General features: G+C 40.2%; 1 protein-coding gene across 1 annotated transcript in view; it reads left to right on the top strand.

Moving 5' to 3' along the window:
* The window catches only part of Stxbp3 (syntaxin binding protein 3), a 48,645-nt gene that overhangs the window by 13,279 nt on the left and 10,907 nt on the right, over positions 1 to 24,459 (top strand). Inside the window, exons 5-15 of the mRNA XM_031375217.1 lie at positions 2,699 to 2,777; positions 3,413 to 3,513; positions 8,171 to 8,325; positions 11,970 to 12,060; positions 14,995 to 15,119; positions 19,132 to 19,227; positions 19,353 to 19,410; positions 20,987 to 21,052; positions 22,297 to 22,377; positions 23,635 to 23,773; positions 24,333 to 24,439. Coding sequence (XP_031231077.1) covers positions 2,699 to 2,777; positions 3,413 to 3,513; positions 8,171 to 8,325; positions 11,970 to 12,060; positions 14,995 to 15,119; positions 19,132 to 19,227; positions 19,353 to 19,410; positions 20,987 to 21,052; positions 22,297 to 22,377; positions 23,635 to 23,773; positions 24,333 to 24,439 — 1,098 coding nt within the window. The remainder of the gene's footprint in view (positions 1 to 2,698; positions 2,778 to 3,412; positions 3,514 to 8,170; positions 8,326 to 11,969; positions 12,061 to 14,994; positions 15,120 to 19,131; positions 19,228 to 19,352; positions 19,411 to 20,986; positions 21,053 to 22,296; positions 22,378 to 23,634; positions 23,774 to 24,332; positions 24,440 to 24,459) is intronic.

Genomic DNA, 24,459 nt, shown 5'->3' with positions numbered 1-24,459 from the left:
CCTGGCTGTCCTGGAACTCACTCTGTAGACCAGGCTGGCCTCGAACTCAGAAATCCGCCTGCTTCTGCCTCCCAAGAGCTGGGACTAAAGGTGTGCGCCACTACTGCCCAGCTGAGAATGCATTTTTAATACTGCTTTCTATACTCCCACTTTTAACTCTATTAGATATTGGGGAAGCAAGCAAACAGAAAACAATGCACAAAAATGTATTTGCATATTGTCTGCTAGAAACAGAATTTTTTAATGATATTTCATAATTTATCATTCAAGAAAAAAATTCATCACTGGACAAAAATTGCAGCCTAAAAGTACCATGTTTAGCTGAGAATGTGGCTTAAGCCTTCAATTCCAGCTCTTGGGAGGCAGAAGGAGATAGATCTCTGTGATTTTGGGGCCTACCTGGTCTACATAGCAAGTTGTAGGCCAGCCAGGTCTATACAGTAAAGATTGTCTTAGAAAAGAAAAAAAGAAAAGAAAAGAAAACCAAACTTCTTTTCACCTAGCAAATTGTCAAAAGGATTGCATATGTGTGTGTGGGCTCGTGCACCATGCACACACACATTCTATCTCTAACACTCAGTTATTTTAGCTATCATGGTTAATGAAGCAAATTTTGCCATATGTTCTTATACTGATATTGGCACTATCAGTATAAGAAAATGGATTTTCAAGAAGCTTTTTAAAATGTTATGATTGGAGTAAGGAATAAATGGTTAAGATGATAGGAATAAATCAACTAAGTTCTGAGTAAAAAAACGTGGTATAAAAGACCATGTGGCCATTAACGATAAGGCTTATGTGAATCTAATGCCTCGGAACTTCATTTCTTTTTTTTTTTTTTTTTTTTTTTTTTTTTTTTTTTTTTTTTTGGTTTTTCGAGACAGGGTTTCTCTGTATAGCCCTGGCTGTCCTGGAGCTCACTCTGTAGAACAGGCTGGCCTCGAACTCAGAAATCCACCTGCCTCTGCCTCCCAAGTGCTGGGATTAAAGGCGTGTGCCACCACGCCCGGCTTCTTCATTTCTAATGTTCAGTGACATAAGGATGCACAGCAAATACTCAGTAAGTAGCAGAAAGTTAGGGGAAGCAGTGCCTGGCTGGGACCCTGGTGTCTGTCCACAACCAACTTCAGTTTTTCTCTTACCTTGAATCAGTTGCCTGCTGGTGAGCAGGTGAGGCCTTGCGAGAGCACTGTGAAGAACCATGCTGGGAGACTGGCTTCCCCAGGGCCTGAGAGTAGCATCAGGGCTCCCAGATGAGTGAGATGCATAGACAGCTTTCGGGAGGTTGGCTGAGTCAGAGGGCCTTACCTTCGTGCTGTGTGTGCTTTGCTTTGTGGTGTGTCCTTGGGAAGAGAAACTTTTTTGCCTTCCCACTCTTGTAGAAGTGGCTGCATTTAGGCTCTTCCCACAGTTAAATCTAAGTCCCACTTGATTGATAGAGTATCCAGCCACACTCTTGAGGAGGTTAGGCCGCCAGAGAGAGGAAGTCCAGTGAAACGAAGGAAGCATCCCGTTAGGGGAAGAACTTCTTGAAAAGTTTGCCGCCCTGAATAGAAAAGTAGCATGGCATAGAGAGACTCCCACCGCTTCTGAAATGCGTCCTAGAGCTCAGTGTGTGATTGCTTGCTCAAACAGCCGATGCAGGAAAGGCACTCTCTGGAAATGTGAATGAGTGAAGGGAGAAAGTAATTAACTTGCTGTCTTCATTTTCCCATCAAATGAATGAATGAATATATTTTAATTAAATGCTACAAAATGATAGTTTCTTTACAGAATTAGTGATTTGCATAGCTCCTATTGGTTTATAAGTTTAGAGATAGGAATGTAAATAAAACAAGTCTTATAAAAATGATTTGTTTTAGGGCCGGGCAGTGGTGGTAATCCCACCACTTAATCCCAGCACTCGAGAGAGGCAGAGGCAGGCGGATTTCTGAGTTCCAGGACAGCCAGGGCTACACAGAGAAACCCTGTCTCAAAAAACCAAAAACAAACAAACAAAAAGATTTGTTTTTGTTTTACATGCATGTGTGTTTTGCTTGCATGATGTGTGAGTACCACACATGTTCATGGTGCCTGCATATCCAGAAGAGGGCATCAAAGTCCCTGGCACTAGGGATAAGGATAGTTGTGGGTAGCCATCTGTGTGCTAGGAGCTGAACCCAAGTCCACTCTTAACCACTAAGCAGTCTTTCCAGCCCCTCATTATCTTTCTTTTTAAATTTAGCGCATTAAGGCACACACTGCTAACTGTATTATCCGTTATTCTTCCTCCTTGAGACATCAACCGACTCTAAGCCTCTTATTGTAATGTCTTAGCAGTTTTAGCTCCTTACTTACTAATACTCTTTTTAACATTTCTTCAATGGTAAGCCTTGGTAATTTTATTTCCATATAATACTGCCAGTATGTTGGCTTCTCAATTCCTTCAGTAATCTTGTCATCTGTTGTTTCTGTCCTAGACCTTCTCAGTGCCAGTAATAGCATCTGGGTATTCAAATTACCTTCTCACTTGTTACCTTATTATGTTGCCTTAATAGCTATCACTGGCTGGAGGCACGGGTATTTAAAAATCAGGTTATAAGTTAAACTTAGTAAAAGCTTATTTTATTGAAATCAGATAATCTTGGTTACTTCAAAGCCAGCATATTTAAATCAGTATTTAATAAAATTGTGTGTTAACATCTCATTTCTTTTTAAGTCTGTAGATTGTTTCTTGCGAGATTTTGGAAATAAATCTGAGAAAAAATACAAGGCAGCATATATATACTTCACTGACTGTAAGTGTCTTTCTGAGGTTACTACTGCATTGTCTAACAGCCTGTTAACTTTAGAGGATCTGCCTTCTAGTTTATATGTATGAATACTTTGGAATCTTAATCAAAATTCTAGCTGAGGATTATTATATTATGAGAAAGAAGCCTATGGGAAGATACCAAAGAAAAGTAGCTTTTCGTTTCGTGTATTTTATGTAAGAAAAATCCATCGTATTTTTCCCATGGTCCACATTTTCATAGCAAAGGTAGGGAACGAAGGCCTGAGATGTTTATGTTGTACGTTGAGGTGTGTGACCATGTTTGAATAAGTCTGAAGCCCAATGTGCTGGTGCGTGCCTTTAATCCCAGTACTCAAGGACACTCAAGAGGCAGGTGGATCTCTGAGTTTGAGACCAGCCTGTACTACAGAGTGAGTTCCAGGACAGCCAGGGTTACACAGAGAAACCGTACCCTAGAAAAACAGCAACAACAAAAGATGCCTGCCATTTTCCTCATCTGTCTCATGTCTTGTATTGGACATCTCCATCCATAGAGTAGTTTGCTCTACAGAGCCCAGTCAGTTGTTAAGTGTTCTTGCATGCTGGGATATTTGTTCAAAATGAGTAAAACTTAGATGAGCTTGTGCTTTCCTCCCTCAGTTTGTCCTGACAGTCTCTTTAACAAGATTAAAGCATCTTGCTCCAAGTCAGTAAGAAGATGTAAAGAAATAAACATTTCCTTCATTCCACATGAATCTCAGGTACTGGTGATTTTTACTTTAAGATTTCTGTTCATAATGAATTTTCAGAATTAGTTTTATGAGCTTGTTACTAAAGCATAGGGTGGGGGTATTTTATGTAGACATTTGGTAAATGTTGTGGTTAGTCTTCTACAAGCAAACATTCTCATGATAAATGGAGAAACATGGACAAAAATCAGAATAGGACATTAATAATGACAAGAGGGGCTTACATTTCCAATCAGCACCAAAGCCTGTGTCTGGTAAGTTCCATCACCGTTAGATGATGGAATTCAGAGACTTTTAGCTTTTGTAATCCTTTATGATAGTTAGACAAGCTTTAAAATAAATATTTGATATCATGTAACATAACTGTGAAATAGATGCTGTTCATTTGTTTTGCCTTTGGCACACTTAATAGTAATGGTCGTAGTAACCGCCAGTAGAGCATTGACTCTGTTAGATCATTTTCTTGATTGCTTTACATAAATCTAATAATTGCATCTTTTCAGTAGTGCTGTGGCTTCTTCTGTTCCCACTTTTTTTCTGTTCTGTTCTGTTCTGTTCTAAGACAAGGTCTCACTCACTATGTAGCCCTGGCTGCCCTAGAACTTACTATGTAGACCAAGATGGCCTGGAACTCATAGAGAGTCACTTGCCTCTGCCTTCTGAGTACCCAGCTTCTGTACCCATTTTAAAAGTTAGAAATTTAAGAGGTTAAATAACTTACCTGAAATTATACAACCAGCGAATAGATAGGCTTGTTATTCTCTGCTCTCTCTTATTCTTCTATAAGATTTTATAGTGTAATATTTAGAGATATTTTCAAACTACTAGGTCAATATTTGGGGATAGGAAGATCTTACCTACATAAAGGATTCCTCTTTTTTGTGGGAGGAGGGCGTTTCGAGACAGGGTTTCTCTGTATAGCCCTGGCTATCCTGGAACTCACTCTGTAGACCAGGCTGGCCTCAAACTTAGAAATCCACCTACCTCTGCCTCCCACATACTGGCATTAAAGGCATGTACCACCACTGTCTGGCAAGGATTCCTCTTTTAAGCTTTGCTGTCTGTGACAAAGACTATAATACAAATCATAAAATTTTAACAATCTATTTAAATTTTCTTAAAATTCATCCTTCAGTACAATAAATATATAAGTTTAGTATAGATGAAAATAGACTTCTTAAAGTCATGTGAGATATAAGCAATAGTGCAGTAAATGCACTTCTAGAACATTACTTCCCAACAAACAAATACAGTTTTAGTCCTAAAAGTCATTAAAATGCTATAGTTGCTGTGTTTGCAGGAAAGAATTTCACAGTATCATGACTTTAGTTGATGGCTTATGGCAGAAAATGTCTATGTATGTGAAGGCCCTTGAGACAGTTCCACTGCCAGTCTGTGAAATAGGATTATTTAAGGTCATTTCCATGTATTTTTCTAAGTTTTTTTTTTCTCCTAATTCACTTCCTTGATCTACATCTTATGAGAATTTACTTTTAAAAATTATTTTGAGATAGTATCTGATTCTACTTACTAAGTACTGTGTAAATAATGTCCAATACCATACCTGGTTTTGCCTAATAAGTTTAATTGATATAGAATAATTATAAAGAGTTTAATTGATATAGAATAATTATAATTATTAATTATGTTTATGTTTATAAACATAAAATATGTTGGAAATTCATATGAAAGCTTTAAGCTAGGAACAGAGGCTTATCTGAAATGTAATCATAATATCTTTCCAGGGCAAGGCATAATGGAGCATGCAGAAGTACCAGTACTGGGGAGGCAAAGGCCATCACAAGTGTAGGGCCAGCCTGGTCCACAGAGGGAGAGTCTATAGCAACTAGAGGATATCGGCTAGATTAAGACAATCTTCTCATTTCAGAACTATGAAAGAAATGCAGCATAGCCAAAAGTCGTGGAAATTAAAATTAGGTTCACTGACTACAACAGGAAAATCTAAACTTTCAGTTGCCTACAGTGTGAGAATGTATTTCTTGTTCTGTAAAAAAGTCAGGAAATGGGCTTTATAAGCCTTACACAGTAGATCTACAGAATGGCTGGAAGCCTGTTCTTTTAGGCAGTCCCTTTGTGAGCCAGATGACTATAGAATTCCTATATGAGATAGCAGGAGAACAGAAGATATAAATAGAGAGACAGAATGAAGCAAGAATCTTCATTTATACTGTATCAGCTAAAATTTAGTCACACTACACTAAGCACATGGGAAACCGGAAGTGTCTTATAGCAACATGTAGAGCTATACTCCCAGTGAAGTAGTCATTGCTGTATGAAGTAGGAGAGTATATTTGTTGAGAATAGATGTCACAGTCAGCCACAAATGAGTGTTTACCAGGAGACTGGGAAGCATTTGAAAGATGAATACAATTTGACATGGTAGCAATTAAGAGGCACATTCTAGGAGGTAAGAATAATCTGAATGCAAAGATGCAGAAAGATGTGGGAATGTGGGTCACAAGGAGGGTTGTGTAGAAGGCGAGGCTGTCCATAAGCTGGCTGAGCCTGTGTACTCCAGGAGAATCGTTACAGGTGAGCTGGTGCAGAACACTTAGGACTGACCCTGAAGACTGTAAGGAGAAGTCATTGTGATTGGCTGCAGTTTCATTTTATATCCTCTGTGTTCTGGACCCTGATGGATGTGTAACCAGGAGAAGAAAATATGTTGGAACCACACAATAGTTTCTTGTTGCTCTTGTCAGTCATTTTGTTTTGGGGATTTTGTCTTTGGTAGATGTTGGGACTCAAACTCAGAGTCTTGGATAAGCCAGACAAGCATTCCACCACTGAGTTATTACCCTCTCTGTCCCACACACTCCTGTGCACATGTGTGCACACATGCACATGTAGTGGTTCTTAGAGCTTCTTGCATGTTCCATCTCTTCTACTACCATTCCATGGTCAAGGCATCAGTGAATGGGAGATAAGTTCCCTTAGGGCAGTGCTTCTCAACCTTCCTAATACTGTGACCCATTAATACAGTTTCTCATATTGTGGTGGTCTCCAGCCATAAAATGCTGTTCTTCATTACTTCATAACTATAATTTTGCTACTGTTATGAATTGTGAATATCTGATATGCAGGATAGTCTTAGGCAACCCCTGTGAAAGGGTCATATGACCTCCAGGTTGAGAACCGCTGCCATATAGAGAAATCTTTAGGTATAGGATAATAACATTTCTGAACAAATAACATTTTCTGCTGCACTGGGGTAGTAACTATAAGGTGACAGTTCATGTACAGAGTGCTTGTCAGTTGGTAATTAACACAGCAGTTGAGCCTTTGAGAACAGAGACCCTGGGTTGGCACAACTGAATGTCAGTCTATGTTTGGGCTGCTGATATTGGTATTTGGTTATATTCTGGGAGTAAATGACTTTGAGTGAAAGGAAAAGCAAGGAAGATTATTCATAACTTGTTATATAATCTATATTAGTTACTTATCCATTCCTACACCCAATCCCTTAGCTAAATTGAGAAGGGATTACTCTTATTTTTTTTTCTTCAAGATAGGGTTTCTCTGTGTAGTTCTGGCTATCCTGGAACTCACTCTGTAGACCAGACTTGACTCAAACTCAGAGATCCACCTGCCTCTCCGTCCCAATTGTGGAGTGTGCCACCACAGCCCAACTTACTCTCACTGTTTTTGAAAAGTCCAAACTTAGTTTACTGGGGAACTATCAAGGAACTCTAATATTGTCTGTCTCTCAGATAGCACAGTACTACTAGACTGCTAGCCAGTTCTTTGCACATAAGAAAGGGCATTTGTTAGTTGAGTGAATGGCTATATCTGTGAGATTTCATTGTATTTATGTTGTCTTGTGTCTTTCATGGTGACTTGTGATTTGGGGAAGAAATTTAAGAGTGTGACTCCAAGATATACGTATGCACCTTGGGAAGCCTTGGCATTGTCTGTACTGGGTTAAGATTCTTTATCTTTCTTTCTGCCAAGCATTAGATATTTTTAGTTTGACTCCTCTCTACTTCAAAGTCTTTCCTCCATTGCACAGGTTGTAAAAAGCAGTCAGCTCAGTCTGTATTTGAAAGAAAACCTGAAGGAGTGAGGCAGACTAATCAGGGGAGGAGGGTGAGAGGAAGATGAAAGGAGACAGGTGAAGCAGAGGAGAGATGAAGGGGGACAGGTGAGGCAGAGGAAAGATGAAGGGGGACAGGTGAGGCAGAGGAGAGATGAAGGAGGACAGGTGAGATCTGAGGAGAGATGAAGAGGGACAGGTGAGATCTGAGGAGAGATGAAGGGGGACAGGTGAGGCAGAGTAGAGATGAAGGGGGACAGGTGAGGCAGAGGAGAGATGAAGGGGGACAGGTGAGGCAGAGGAGAGATGAAGGGGGACAGGTGAGATCTGAGGAGAGATGAAGGGACAGGTGAGGCAGAGGAGAGATGAAGGGACAAGTCAGATCTGAGGAGAGATGAAGGGGGACAGGTAAGATCTGAGGAGAGATGAAGGGACAGGTCAGATCTGAGGAGAGATGAAGGGACAGGTCAGATCTGAGGAAGAGAAAGACAGTGTCTTCAGGAGGCAACCTGCAACATTTATCCTGTAATGACTCAAACCGCAGCTGCATTTTTAAAATATATTTTCAGAATCAAGTTTCGAGATTGACAGTATAACTTTTTTGATCTAACTTAGGTTTATACTCTTGATGTACCGGATGCATTCTATTATTGTTACAATCCAGACCCTAGTAATGCCAGCAGGAAAGAAGCAATCATGGAGGCAATGGCTGAGCAGATTGTGACAGTGTGTGCCACTCTGGATGAAAACCCTGGAGTGAGGTATAAGAGGTAAGGCTTGTGTGCGTCCTGCTCGCTCATGGTGAGGCTGGAACACACACTGAGACTCTGCTTTTTTTGTATCGCTTTGCAAAATAGCTTTTCCTTATATAGTTCCATGTCCTGCATAAAGACGATTTAAGGTTTAGGCTTCAGGTCATACAGTAGCTAATAGCTTTTGTTACTGAATTTTAGAACTTAAATTTGGTCCCATTTATTTATAAAGTTTTTTTCAAAGATTTTTTTTAAAAGTCTTTTTTTTTTTCCTTTTTTCTTTTTTTCTTTTTTCTTTTTTCTTTTTTCTTTTTTTTTTTGATTTTATAAGACAGGGTTTCTCTGTGTATCCCTGGCTGTCCTGGAACTCATTCTGTAGACCAGGCTGGCCTCAAACTCAGAAATCTGCCTGCCTCTGCCTCCCAAGTGCTGGGATTAAAGGTATGCGCCACTACCGCCCAGCAAAAAAGTCTTTTTTTAAAAGAGGTAAGGTTCAACTTTTATACCATGTACCTTTATTTACTTGTTTCTTTATAAAAATCAACTTATAGTAAAGTGCATTCATTTTACGAAGGTTTGTTAGTTTATTCCATATGAACAGTAGCGTTTGATCCTCCTGTGACAAACAGCATCCGCAGTTTCCCAGAGGCCCCTGATCCTCCCAGCTGCCTCCCTTCTCCCTCTCAGAATCACCTGCTGCTCACTCACCTTTGACATGCGGCTTAGTTTTGCCTAATTTTGAACTGGTGGAGATGGGATCATAGGACTGTGTTTGCTTCATAGTTTTTTGTCAGTCACTTGGATTTTAATCCTAGCTCTGCTACTGGCTGTGTTTAATTTAGTCTTAGAGTTTACAGTTTCAAGATAGGAATGATAATAATAGTTTTCTCATGGATTATTAAGAGTGAAAGGAGTTTGCCTGTAAATCACTAAGAAAGATAGTAACTACATGGAGTGAGTGCATCTTTGACTTTTCTTGAACAGGTTCTTTATCAAAATATTGGCATTTGTCCAGTTGATCGGTGAAACAGTTAACTGCAAATTTATGTACTACTATAAACTTCATCACTTATAAGATTTATTTATTATTATATATAAGTACACTGTAGCTGTGTTTAGACACACCAGAAGAGGGTGTCAGATCTCATTATTGATGGTTGTGAGCTACCATGTGGTTGCTGGGATTTGAACTGAGGACCTACGTACGGAAGAGCAATCAGTGCTCTTACCCACTGAGCCATCTCTCCAGCCCAGCTTCATCACTCTTAATGTACACATTTTAAAATCTGCTATTGGAGGCTAGCAAGATGGCTCAGCAGATAAAGGGGCTTACTACCAAGGGCTGGATGGATACTCTTGACTTTAAGCTACAAGATCTGTGTGGTAGAAGAAGAAAATCAATTGTCTTAAGCTGTCCTCTGACCTCTATACTTGACACTACTCCATGCTAGTGCCCACAAATAAAAAAAAAATGTAAAAAGGAGTAAAATCTACTGTTTATTATTAAAGCAATATATATAGTAAATCTCTTTAACTCAAATATCCATGGATAGACATTTTACTTTGGGAATTAGAAAACATGTAGCTAGTATGCTAATTACAGTCTGTACTTAGTGGAGCTGAGCTAAGTGGTTTGCCTCTTCATGGAGTTTAGTGTCCTTTAACCTCCTACTGCTGATGGTGGATTATGCTCAGGGAAGCGAGTAAGTCTAAACCATTTTATAATATAATAGTTTATCTGGAGACATGTTTTGAATCACTAAAAATATAAAAATTTTGATGAATTTAAATATTCTATTATCAATTATTTATATTTATTAATTATTAATATTTTATTGATAGCAATAATTATTAGTACTCTTGATGATTATGCTATTAATAATGTTTCATTGTTAATTGTTTTATTGGTGATTATTATTATTATTAAATTAAATTTAAGTGAAATTTTGAAATTCTGGGGCTGAGAGGTGACTCCATTGATAAAATACTTGCTGGGCAAATGTGAGGATCAGAGTTCAGATCAGCAGCAGTCACATAAACCTGGCTATAGTGATGCACATGCTTGTAATACCAGCCCTCGGGGGTGGCCACCCAGTCTAGCTGAACGGGTGAGTTCACATTCAGTGAGAGACCCTGTCTCAAAAAATTAAATAAAGAGCAACAGAGGAAAAGCCCAGTGTTAATCTTTGGCTTCAACTGGCGCATGCGCACACACACACACACACACACACACACACACACACACACACACACACCAGTACACAAATTCTACCTGTTCTTTAAGAATATGCTGTATAAACTTTTTTGTTTTGTTTTGTTTTTTTCGAGACAGTGTTTCTCTGTGTAGCCCTGGCTGTCCTGGAACTCACTCTATAGACCAGGCTGGCCTTGAGCTCAGAAATCCACCTGTCTCTGCCTCCCAAGTGCTGGGATTAAAGGCGTGCACAACCACTGCCTATAAACTTTTAAGGTAAATTCTAAAATAAAATTATTTCTTTTTTAAAATATTTTCTGCAAAATATATATATATATAAATTACTCTTTGTAAGTGTACCTTTATTTTAATATTTTTTTTACTTTATTTTTGTTTTTCTTGAAACAGGGTTTCTCTGTGTAGCTCTAGCTGTCCTGGAAGTCTCTTTGTAGACCAGGCTGGCCTCAAACTCACAGAGATCTGCCTGCCTCCACCTCTTAGAATGCTGGGATTAAAGGTGTGTGCCATCACCTCCCAACTAATGTACATTTATTTTCAAAATATAAAACTGAAAGATTCTTAAATATTTTTAAAAGCCTCATATGAGGACCCTCTATTCCTCCTTTTTTCATGTTAGTGTGTTAGTTGAAAATCATTTTCTAACATTTCTCTTGTGGGTTTATAAAATATACTAATACCACTGATCAGGAAGTTACCATTTGAAATGATGCTACCATCTTATTTTTTACTGTAAAATATTTGTTTGCTTTTATTAATGTTTGTGTCTGTGCCTGTACAAATTCGTGTGCGTCACATGTGTGCAGTTGCCCCAGAGGCCAGGAAAGGACTGGAGTTCCAGGCAGTTGTTAGCTGCTTGATGTGGCTTTGAGAGACAAAAGCCAGGTCCCCAGCAAGAGCAGTGAGCCCTTTAAACCACTGAGCAGAGCTCTACCCGTGCCTCTATTTTATAAGACAGAGCATAACTATATCAGAAAACTGAGTCAAGGAGAGAATGTGAGGAATTCCACACTGCCAGGAGGGCTGTCATTGTCACATCTTCATTTGGAAAGCAGATTGGGTGTGTTTAGAAAAGTTGTGTTTAGAAAATCCCTTTAGCCCATGATTCGTATCTTCATGTGCAGTGGACATGGGGAGAGGCACCAAGCATAGTGGTTTCCATGTTGTTTATAATGTATGGAATTGAGAAGGTCTCAGTGTCCTTCAGTGACTTTCAGGGGGTAGGGACCGGCACTTTGTATGTGCTATTTTACTCCCTCACGCTAATGTATGAAGCACACGCTAAGGCAGTGGTAATTATGTGACATTTGATAGATGACGTTTTCCATGTTTATAATTTTTTTTTATTTTCTAAACCTAAAGCTGCTAACTCTTATTTTAGAATTTAACTCTATAGTATTGTAAAATGTGTCCTGAAAGATAATTGTTAAAACATTTGTTCCATTTTCAGTAAACCTCTAGATAATGCCAGTAAGCTTGCACAACTGGTTGAAAAAAAGCTTGAAGACTACTACAAAATTGATGAAAAAGGCCTAATAAAGGTAATTTCTAAACAGCAAATAATGACTCTACATAAAGTTTGCAACCTGTTCATTTGTTTTCTAGTATTGATTTGGGGAGCACTAAGGTGGGTCTGAAGTTCTGATTTGAGAGTCCTCAAGTGGAAAACTTAGTAGATTTCGGTTTGACAGTGTGGCCTAGGCTAGAGGCTTTAAGGTCAACAGTGAGTCCACATCTTGGCTCTGCCTTTTGATTAATAATTATGTTAATTAAGGCAAATTATACAACTTCTTTGAACTAATTTTTTCTCCTGGATGTGAAAATAAAATGCCTATTTTTAAGCTAGTGAAAGGATTAAATGAGCTAATGTCCATAGAATAATGCCTTCAGAATAATGCCTTCTACTAGGTTAATGTTTAATAAATGCTGGGATTCCCACTATTACTATGACCTTGAGTTGCTTTTCATCTCTGAAGTGAATGTGATAATGTGTGCCTTGCTTGGGGTGGTATGAGAATTAGGTGAGGTAACATCCAACTATTTTGTACATGGAAGAGTAATAAATAGCAACCTTTGTTACTATCTTCTAAAAATAACGCACTATAACCAAAGACCAAGGTTGGGACCTAGGTGAATGCCCGCACATAAGTGTGGCCAGAGAAGGAAGAGCCTGGAGAAGGAGATGGACAAATGGTGTCCAGGCTGAGACGCGGCATCTCAGTAGCTACAGAATAAAGGCCAGAATTATCCTTTTTTAGAAGAGGAGGTGGCTGAGGGAACCTTTGACTGGCAGTGCTGTGCAGTAGGCGGCTTGAGAGGAATATACAGAATATAGTGGCAGCACAAGCTAGGGTTACCTTACTTGAGCTAGTCCTGGAAGGCCTCACAGGATGAGGCCAGTGAGCTTCAAGAATGATGAGAGTATAATAAAGGGAGTTTTTGCAAGAGAAGCAGGAGTCTGGATAGAGACATGGAAAGGTAAAATTCAGTGTTAAACAACATGGATGGAAGATGTCAGTTTAGATGTAGTGCTGGTTACTTGAACAGTTAGTGACTTTGGCTTGGAGGTCTAGTGAAAGCTATTATTCTGTTAGAAAATAGAGTGGCTTAATAAACATAGTGGGCAGTGGATAGAAATATTTGTTAAGTCGAAGAATGATAGTAAATACCTCTTTAGTCCTGCACAGGTTCAGTGGGAAAAGGCAAAATATTCTCTCCCTCTTTCGTCTTTTTATTCTTTCTCCTGGGAAATTATTCATCCTTCAATTGCTTGCCACCCTTCTTTTATTCAAGCATTTGGTAAAGGCTTGCCTCTCTTTGAAGCCCTTCCTGACTCTGCCACCATACTCTTTCCTATCCTGAAGCTTTTATATCATGCACATAGTACTGCCCTTTTGTTTGTATGTTTCCGCAGACTCTCACTCCTGTATATTGTGTTTCATGGGAATGCATTTAACTTCACAACAATCCTGCAAGGGAGCGGTTCTTTCATTTTGTGTAATTTTTACTAAGCGAATACTAATGTATGAGAGGTTAAGGATCTTGGCCAAGGTCATATAGCAAGAAACCAAATGTGGCTGAACTTAAATGATTTGATTCCAAAATATTCTCTTTATCACTGTACCTTACTGTTTAAGCCTTTATTAGGAGAGTCAGTAATTAACTCAAATGTATTTTGAAAGTCTGATGTAACTCACCTCTGTCTGCTATGTGTAAATGAATAGGAAATGTCTGAGTTGTAGTTAGTTACCTCTTACTTCTTTGACTAAGAAGCCAAGACTAAGAGTTAGACTAAGAGTTAGTTACTTTTAAGAGTGAAATGTGAACCAGAGTTGGTACCATAGACCTATCGTCCCAGTTACTTTGGAGGCTGAGGAGGGAAGATCACAAGTTCAAGGACTGCCTGGGTACAAAGTGAGCTCAAGACTAGCCCATCTCAAAATCAAATGTGGAAAGGGTCTGGGACATGGCTTAGTAATACAGCAAGCATCTGCCTGGCGTGAAACCCTGGGTGTGGTCCCCACCACCACCACCTCTTCACCCCAAAAGAACTGTAGATGATTCCAACATTAGCAGTAGAATTTCCCAGCAATGTTACTCACTCACAGTTAAGTGGTATGTGTTGTTTTTTAATTAATGTTAACAGGGTTTTATTATTATTTATAATCCTAGTTTTGTTAATATGATCTCTACTCTTTAAAATAGCATAATAGTTGAAAGTGCAAGCATTGAAATAGAGCTGTCTTGGGTTTAAAAACTCTATTCTGCCAGTTAGCAGCTGTGTGTGACCTGGAGAATTAATTAATCCTAAGCTTTAATGGCCTCTCTTGTCACATGGATATGATAATAGCTGTCTCGAGGAGGAACTGTTAAGAACTGTAAGGTAGTCCTTCTCTGAAATAAAATGTCTTTCTTGGCTAGCAAATGTCTAAAACAAAGGACTCAAGTACTAGTTACTATTCATAATTTGTGTCAGCCTTCGTATTTGCGGAACTGAATATACAAGAAGATAACTATGACCAGGCACAGTAGTATGCATCTATAGGCCCAGCATGTGGGAGGGCTAAGAGCGGATGGTGAGTCCATGGCCAGCCTGGGCTACATACATAGTAGAATACTACATAAATAGTAGATACATACACCCTATCTTAGAAAAACAAGAAAAGAAAGAAAAAGCCAAATGTTGCTTCTTCAAAGAAAAATTGGGAATATTATATTGTTGTAATTAGCCTCTTAACGTAATTTGAAAATGTTAGTTGTGTAGTCTTGTTTTCCCTACTATACCACTTGTATTTTTGTTCATTTTAATACAGCTTCATCTTCTTAAGGCAGTTAATTATTTGTTTTGTTTTATTGTCTGTTTTTGTTTTATTGTATTTTTGTTGAGGGAAAGGATTAAATTTTCTAAGATATTAAAAATGTGTTCACATAAAGGTACTAAAATTTCTTAAGATAATTTTATCTTGTTATTCTAGGGTAAAACTCAGTCCCAGCTCTTAATAATTGACCGTGGCTTTGACCCTGTGTCCACTGTCCTGCATGAACTGACCTTTCAGGCAATGGCATATGATCTACTACCAATTGAGAATGATACATACAAGCAAGTATAAACTGAAGGGCTTATAGAGGGCGTGTAGACAGACTATGTAATGACTGACAATGGGGGCAGAATCTGGAAGACCTGGAACCTGCTTATTCAGAGACCTTCCCTCTCTCTCACTCTGTAACTGTAACCCTGACAGAAGCTAACAGGCAGCTTGCTTCAGAGCTTTTAAGTGGATTGGCTTCCTTAACTATCCTATGATAGCAGTGCATTTAAACAAATTAAATTCAGACATTTTACTTATATTTAGAGTAAATCCCAGGCCCATTATTATATTTCATATATGTTATATTCAAGATGATTAAGCTGTGTTTATTCTAAATCATACACCCCAAAATTATTGATATAACCCTCAAATAGGGATATTACTTGGGCAAATAACCAAAGTGAGCAACTTTTCTTTTTCTTTTTTTAAGATTTATTTATTATTATAGATAAGTACCCTGCAGCTGGCTTCAGATGCACCAGACAGGGCATCAGATCTCATTACGGGTGGTGGTGAGCCACCATGTAGTTGCTGGGATTTGAACTCAAGACCTTTGGAAGAGCAGTCGGTGCTCTTACCTGCTGAGCCATCTCACCACCCCGAGCAACTTTTCTTAAGAAACTGCTTTACTTAGTATGTGTCACATATTTACACACACAAACACACAAACACACACCCCCACACACTCATTGTGCTTTTTTACATCATGATCTCTGAGTCCAAATAGTCTTTTTCTGGCCAAGTTTCGCCTTTTGAAGCCAGGCATACAGCCCACATCTGTAAATCCAGGAGCCTTCAGCAGAAGCATCAGGAGGAGTATGAGGCTAGCCTGGGCTGCAGCAGGTTTCAAGGCAGACAGATTTACTATTGAACATGTAGTAAAAATGAACATTAACTTTATGGAATTTTATTTATGTTAATTTGTAGAGCTGGGTCCAGTGGTTCAGACCTATAATTCCAGCTGCTTGGAGCCTTAGGCAGGAGGATCATGTGCTCAAGGCCAGCCTGGGCAATTTAGTAAGACTCTCAACTAAAAAAAGAAAAAGAAAAAAAAATTAGATTTAGATAAATGAATAAAAAGAAGCCTTAGCTGTCCAGCACGTGCCTAGCATGTGTGAGGCCCTACAGTAGGTCCATTGTACCACGAAATAATGTAATTAATCAATTAGTTAATTAGTAGTAGTTTTATTAAACAGGTACTTTGATAGTTATGATACTTTGCAATTTTTCTTAATTTTTATATCTTCCATTGTGTTTTTACTTACATTCCAATTAAATCCTACTTTCTTATTTATTTATTCATTCATTCATTTATTTTTAGTTCTTTTGTATTGTTTGTATCTATATTAGGAAATCAGCAGAGGCATTTTTCTATTATAAAAATTGTTTTCCGCAGTTCATTTGGAATTTTGAGAAGTATTTTCCGCACCCTTGTTATCCTTTAGGCCTCCCAGATGCAGTGCTCAATAGATTTTGAAAAGAATCTGATATCAGACAATAGAGAATTTGGTTCTAGACTGGGAAGAAGTTTTGGACAGTGCTCACCTAGTATAAAAGGGTGTTCTTCCCAGGCTTGCCGGCAAGCAAAGGGAGATTTAGTTGCTTAAGAGTAAGGAAGGGAGTTAATGTTTTAAAAGACAGTTTTATGTTCTTTCACTGAATCACAAAAGTTCACAAAGAAGACTGATGTGGGAATATAAACTCCCTCTGCTCTATCAGTTTTTACATAGGAAATGATTTCTTATTAAAAATAGAAGTACTGTGTTAGTTTGCTGTACATGTGTGTGTATATGTGTGTGACAGAAGAGGGGGGCAGGCAAATGAGGGTACACAAGTGCCACTCCATGCTTGGGAAGTGTGTGTGTGTGTGTGTGTATGTGTGTGTGCAGGTATACATGTGCCCCTCCATGCATATGGAGTCATGTGGAGTGAGTTCTTTTCCTTCCTTGTGGGATCCAGTGGTCAGACTCAGAAACTCAGGCTGTCAGCCTTCTGTTGTGAGAGCTTTAATCCACTGAGCCAGCCCAGAAATACCTTCTCTACCTCTGTTTTACTAAATCCAAAAGTCTGATCTCATGCTCCTTCTTAATCCCTGCTTCTTAGGGTTGGAATGTTCTGTTATTTAGTTTGGGGATTCCGTTTACATACTTTTAGAGTCACACTTAGTCTCAAGGTTTGTCTTACCTTGGCTCTCTGAACCATTATGTCTATTCTGAACCTCATCCTTGTCAAGTCCCTAGTGAGCATCTTCATTTGAAATGACTCGTGAGCATTGTAAACTTGTGTCCATACCTGAGTTGCTGGTACCTTCAAAGTGCACAACCAGTGCTCCCCACAGTAAATGCAACTCCTGTCTCTTAGTTACTCAAGCCAAAATTTCAGTCATGGACAATCAAGTTCAAAAGCAGTCAATTGAGTAGTAAATATTCGTGACTACATTTTAAAGACCTCTCTAATTTTTCAGCTGGAGAGCAGCCTTAGCCTCCGGCTTATGCTGTTGCCCAGGCTGACCTTCAGCTCAGTGTTCCTACAGGCTTCTGACTGACCTCTAATGCCCTGCTCTGCCCATGCCACACCACCCTTTCAGTCTTTCCCCAGCTCAGAGGAGAAAGAGAGTCTTAGTACGACCTTCCTCGTGCATATCACCTCTCTCAGAACCTTTAGATGGCTTTCCATTTCTTCAGAGAAGAAGGCAAAGTGGATGTAGTAGCCCCTAAGCCTCACATCACCTCTGTTCCCTCCCACTCTGATTGTAGTTTAATTCCATTGCCTGCTCTTCACCCTGTGTTCACACACTATAGTGGGACTCACATCCCTGCTAATCACTATCACACATTTCCTCCCAGGGTCTCACTATGTAGCCCTGGCTGGTGTGGATTTTATCATGTAGACCAGGCTGGCTTTGAACTCACAGAGGTCCACCTGCTTCTGCCTCCCAAGGGCTGGGAGTATTGCCCCTGTGCTGCTGGCTTGCTTATAAGCCATGTAAACAGCAAAGGTAGTATGTAAGCACACATTGGTACTCTGCATGACAAAGGGCTTCCATCCTTAGCTCAGCCTTGTAACTAAACACAGCCATTTTATCTTTAGGTATCTTAACTAAGACCACATAAGAAGATTGTTTTATAAATGAAGCTTGTAATTTTGGGGTTATAGAAATTATTGCATTCATATAGTGGGGAAAAAATCTACATGCATTGGCCATAGTTCAGAATTGAGGAAACACTGTGTAGTTCTTAATATTGCCTCAAGAAATTAACATTCCAAAGAACAGCTGAGTTTTCCCTACCTCCAAAATGGAAGGAGAGTATATGCATTAAAAGCAAAGTAATTACATTAAGGAAATCGGTCAAAAAACCCATTGCATGGTTCCGGGAACCTCTTGCATTGCTGTGGACTCCAGCAGAACTTGTTAAAGCTGTCGTAACATTTTTTACAAATGTATTAGTTTTTCTCATTTCTTCCTGTTCTTTAAAAGAGGTGTGACTATAGGGTTGTGTAGGAGGAGAGCAGCAGATGGTGTGTGTTGTTTGTGAATTTTATACCAAACACTTTGAACAGCCTAGCTGGAGTGGCCATTCTTTCCTTCACAGATGTTTGATGGTTGAGCTGAGTTCTTAGCAGATGAGTAAGCCATTACAGACATAACCACTTGTGCATTCCGTGTTGCTGCTGGTGGGCCAGGTGCCAAGGCGTAACTCAGGCTGCCCTGAACACTGTTACTAGGATGGCCTGGCTCTAGTCCTTCCAGCCTCTGCGTTCTGAGTGCAGTATACTTATTCTTAAAGCTGACTGTAGGGTGCTGAAGTTTTGCCTTGCAAGGTGATGTTCTGCTAAGACTATAAACCTAACATTTGAGACGAGAAAGATGTGTTTTTGGGTTTTCTGCTTTGGGGTTTGATGCCTTAGGTAGCAGGCCGAATCTGTTCTTCAGTGTGTTTTTCAGAATTAAATTGTTTGGAAAAATGTTTCTTCTGCCTTCTGAGGTAGAGAATCCAAAATGTTCTCCTCGGTTTATCATAGGTACAAAACAGATGGGAAAGAGAAGGAGGCAGTTCTTGAAGAGGACGACGACCTGTGGGTGCGGGTTCGGCACCGGCACATCGCGGTTGTGTTGGAGTATGTGAGCCTGTTCTAACTTTGTTCTGTAGTTTTTCGGTATACTAAATTACTGAAGTACATTTTATAGCCTTAAAACAGTTTTGTAAAGAACTAACTTAGACATTTTTCTGACAATCTGACAGGGAAATTCCAAAGCTTATGAAGGAAATTTCATCAACAAAGAAAGCTACAGAGGGGAAGGTAAGATTTCAAGGTGATGCAAGGGTATTTTTTTTTTTTTTTTCATTTTTAGAGACAAAGTCTCTTGCAGCTGACCTCAGGTGAGTTTACTATGCACCTGAGGATGACCCTGAACAGGAGCTCCTGCCTGCATCCCTCCAATACTAGGACACAGGTCATCTTATTATCGTGTGTGTGTGTGTGTGTGTGTGTGTGTGTGTGTGTGTGTGTGTGTGTGTGTGGTGTGGTGGTGAGAGCACAACTTTTGGGAGTTGCTTTCTCTCCCATCTTCACATGTATTCTCATGTAAAGCTGTCAGGCAAGTGCTTTGTCCACTCAGCTGTCTTAAAGTCTCTGCAAAGGTAAATTATAAACACAGTTGACAGTGAAAAAGATGAAAATCACCGTTAACTGTCTATTTGGGGACATTGTAAAAGTGAAATAGAGAAAATAAAGCCCTGTGCAACCATTACCTCATTTTCAAAACTTAGTTACTCCATTAAAATTTAGTTATTAAGGGTCATTTAGTCAGTTTCATCAGTGCATAGAAACTGAGTTTGTTTTTGTTTTATAAGACAGGACTCTCACTGTGTTGCCCTGGCTGTCCTGTAGACAAGGCTGGCCATGAACTCACAGAGCTCCATCTGCTCCAGAGTGCTTGAGTGCTGTGATGCATGTGTAGAGCCAGAAGACAGCCGAGTGAGGTCCCTTTTCCCCTCCCATCCTCATGTGGGTCCTGGGGGTCACAGCCAGCTCTTTGACCTGTTGACTTGTATTCTGGGGGTCAGGGCCAGCTCTTTGACCTATTGATTCATCTGTGGCTCTATCTAGGCTAGTTTTAGATTCAGTTTACTTGTACACAGTTTTAATGCCCTTTGCCTTGTTTGATTTAATTTGTCTAGCTCCCCGAGTTGGGCATTCAGGGTATTGATGTGTAACTTCTCTCCCTCAGTGTCTATTCAAGTTATTTCCTTGTCGCCGTAGCCAAGTCCCAGGGCTTGGAAGAGCATTCTTTCTCTTCCTTTCATTTCTGGTGTTAGTTATTTGAGATGTGATCTGAAATGTCTGGAGTGTTTGCTTGAGCCTTTTTGTTTTGTCTGAATCAGAATGCAACCATGTCCTTAGCACTGAGACTCTTCTGAGAGTCTGTCAGTGCTTAGCTCCCTAGTTGAATTCCACCGGGCCTTGGAGTGCTGCACCCGTAGTTGTACAGAGTAGGCCTGTAAGGACAGCCACTGCACATGCTTTTATCTTCTGTTCTGGCTGGTTCTTTTCTCCCTGTAACTCTGAGCCTGTGAAACCTACCTAGGCAGGGCTGAGGGAAACATCCCTGGAGACAGGCAGGCCAAGCTCAGGATCAGAGGCTGGGCTGTCAGCTGCTCAGGAGGTTCTGCCTCGTCTGTCCACAGGGAAGAGGGTCTTGATGGCAGCTGCTTTACCGTGACAGTCAGAAGCCCCTAAAGTTCTTTTAAACCCTAGCACGTTTATTAAATTAGCTAAGTTTCTCTTAAGTTTCTTAAGACTTAAGAGTTCTGGGTTGAAAAGCTGTAATGTGGACTGTCTGAAGCGTGGGTTTGTTCCATTTGTTTGGTTCCAGACGTCACTTAGCGCTCTTACCCAACTGATGAAAAAGATGCCGCACTTCCGAAAACAGATCTCGAAGGTAAGCAAGGCCCTGCCTAGGTGCTCTGCCTTTGTCTGTCTGATCCCGTGGGCCAGCTTAGCAGGGTCCCTGGGACAGTTGCTGATATTGTCTTACCTACCTTTACTGTAGTTCTGAGAAATGCCCAAACTGACCAAAGCAGCCACTGCCTTTCCCATCTACATCATTTATATATTTTAAATGCTTTTAAAAAAAGATTTGTCTTGAACAGCTGAACAGAATAATTTTAATATTTCTCAAACTCATAGAAAAATTCAGTGTGAGATTAAATAGTGGCATTTTGTCAACCCATATATTTCCTTAAATTTATAGTTACAAATTAGGTTTAAAATGCTTAAGGTATAGCTGTCCAGATAAATTCACTGACTTCCTTTCCACTCTTTTCCCTTCCTAGCTCCCTCCCTCTCTCCTTCCATCCATCTGTCCATTCATCTTTGGTGGGGGGAAGTGGGTCTCATTCTAGTTTAGACTGTTCTGGGACTGTAGGTGGGAGCCTCCATGCCTAGCCCAACCTTTTCTAGAAATCTCAATCTTTTCACACCTTTAGAGTGTTGTATTCCAGCCAAGAACCAATAATATAAAAGAGATCTTTTGTTGCTCCTCTTTAGGATTTGACTTTTCTTTTCACTTAACCTGTGTTTTCCTTATTCTTCAGACCCACACAGATTCAGCACCGCGCTCTGTGTCTGCTGTCTTGTCTATCACGTTGGTTCTCTCCGTGTCTGCTGTCTGTTGATCACGTCTATCACGTTGGTTCTCTCTGTGTCTACTGTCTGTTGATCATGTCTATCACATTGATTCTCTCTGTGTCTACTGTCTGTTGATCATGTCTATCACATTGATTCTCTCTTTGTCTGCTGTCTGTTGATTACATCTATTAAGTTGATTCTCACTTCCTTTCTTGAGCTGCTTCTCTTTATTTAGTGTTTCTTTTTTACACTGAAACCCATATTATCTTAAAACTTTAAATTGGGGCTGGTGAGAAGGCTCAGCAGTTAAGGGCACTGACTGCTCTTCCAGAGGATTCCGGTTCAGTTCCCAGGGCCCACATGGTGGCTCACAGTCATTTGTAACTCCAGTTCCACAAGATCTGATGCCTTCTTCTAGCATCTGGGCACTAGGCACACACATAACTGACACCCATGCAGGGAAAACACCTATTTTTTTTTTTTGAAGTTTAATATTATCAATTACACACAAAGTAACTGGAATGTTGTAAATAATCAGTGTCTTCTGGTTTTTAGCAAGTCGTCCATCTTAACATAGCTGAAGACTGCATGAATAAGTTTAAGCTGAGTATTGAGAAGCTCTGCAAAACTGAGCAGGTATGTGCAGACCTCGAAACACCCACATCTGTAATAGATTCCCAGAGTGACTTTGTAAGCTATCACATAAAGGTTTCACTCAGTATAGTGGTTGAGTTCCACAAAATCATAGACTCTTAGAAGGGGACTCACCTAGGAGGTATTTGGTGCCTAATGGCTTTGAATATAAACTATAACAAACACTGAAATGATAATCTACTGAGAAAAGGCTTATTTTACTGAGAAAAGGCAAAACTGTGTCTCACAGTTTTGTTGGTTGGGCTTGGTGCTGGGGCACGCTTGGTTGACAATACTTGAGACTTAGGTTATTATAAACAATTGGCTTCACTGCTTTTAGGCATGTGGCACATCATAGCAGGGATGTCTGACAGACCACGGGAGCTCACTGCACGGCAAGGACACCAAAAGGTAGACAGAGGCGAGGACAGCAGCTCCACTGTGCCCTCCAAAGGCACAAAAAGACCTGAAGAGCTCCCTCTAGGTCCTGCTCTTAGGTCCTCCACCTCTCAGAAACACTGAAACCATCCCTCTCATGGGGCCCTGGGGTCACTCAGATCACACTGGGGCCCTCCAACACTGACAGGAGTCCCTTCCCTATGATCTGCAGTTTGAGCTCTGGAGTGCTACGTTAGTGGAGCTTCATTGCAGGGCTTTCATGGGGGCTGCGGTGCATGTGTGCTGTCCCGCAGAACTCTGTACCCTCGTTTCTGTTTTGATTCTTTTTGTTTTTTTTTTGTTTTTAGTATTCCTAGCCTGTTCAGAATATTATACTAACAGAAATGGAATGCATGTTGCATGCAGTATTAACTATTCTGGTAGCCACACTACAAAGTTAAAAAGAAGTGCAACTAATTGTGGTAATAAACTTAACCTAACCCAGTACGTTCACACTATTGTTTGAACATGTGATTAATATTAAGGCTGTTGATGAGGTATTTTCTGTTCTTCCATAAATATTCAGAAGTCTATTGTTTTGCACCCAGAGCCCATCCTGACTCAGCCTGAGCACATCAGAAGTAAGCACACTCTCATTTTTAGTGACCACCACAGTGTCTAGCTCAGGTTTGCAGAGTTTCTCTCCCTTTGATTTGCTTTATGACCTTTTATATTTTGTGCAATGAATAGTTTGCGACTAACATTCCTGTCTCCTGTGAAATATCATCTGTTCCACCAAAATCTGACAGTTTAACAATAGCTCCTTTTAACGGCAAAGCAAGCGTGGATGGTAGAGCGCTGTCTGCATTTTACTGTCCTTAGGACCTGGCCCTTGGAACAGATGCCGAAGGCCAGCGGGTGAAGGACTCCATGCTGGTGCTCCTTCCAGTGCTGCTCAACAAAAACCACGACAACTGTGACAAAATACGGGCAGTCCTGCTCTACATCTTCGGGATTAATGGTAACGGAGCGTGTACCTACTCGGTTCTAAGACTGCGTTAAGTCCTAACTCTAAAGTCACAATGTTGGTCACACTTTACGTTTAGTTGCTCCATATTATTTATATGTGTGTGGTGGGAATGGCACAGCCTGTGTCACAGCCTGTGACTGGAGGTGATTCTATTTCCAGATTAGAGCACCCACAGACATGGCCAGTTCCCACGTGCTATCTATACTTTGGGTTACATTTTGAGTTTCCATTTTCTCCTTTACCATGTGGGTTTCAGGGATCAAACCCAGGCTGTCGGTCTTGGCAGCAAGCACTGTTAGCCTCCGAGCCATCTCCCTATCCAACAAGTCACATTTTAAAAATTAGCTTGTTACTACTCAATGTAAGGGAGTTGTAGAGACCTCAGAGGTAAAGGCCCAGTAAGGTAGAGACAAAGGAAACATCTTAGAAAACTGAGAGAAGCCTGGAGGGATAGCATTCCTTTAAGCTTTGGTCCCTGGTGGGTCCTTCAGTCCAGAGTTAGTAGCAGTAGCGAGGATCTGACGGTGCGCTCCTGTCTCACTTTCCTAAGGAACCACTGAAGAAAATCTGGACAGACTGATCCACAATGTAAAGATAGAAGATGATAGTGATATGATTCGTAACTGGAGTCACCTTGGCGTTCCCATTGTTCCCCCAGTAAGGAAGTGTGTGTGTGT

Source organism: Mastomys coucha, unplaced genomic scaffold (genome assembly GCF_008632895.1).
Source record: "Mastomys coucha isolate ucsf_1 unplaced genomic scaffold, UCSF_Mcou_1 pScaffold16, whole genome shotgun sequence".
Lineage (NCBI taxonomy): Eukaryota > Metazoa > Chordata > Mammalia > Rodentia > Muridae > Mastomys > Mastomys coucha.
The sequence above is the reverse complement of the archived record's forward strand: the minus strand, read 5'-3'. Positions and strand labels throughout refer to the sequence as shown.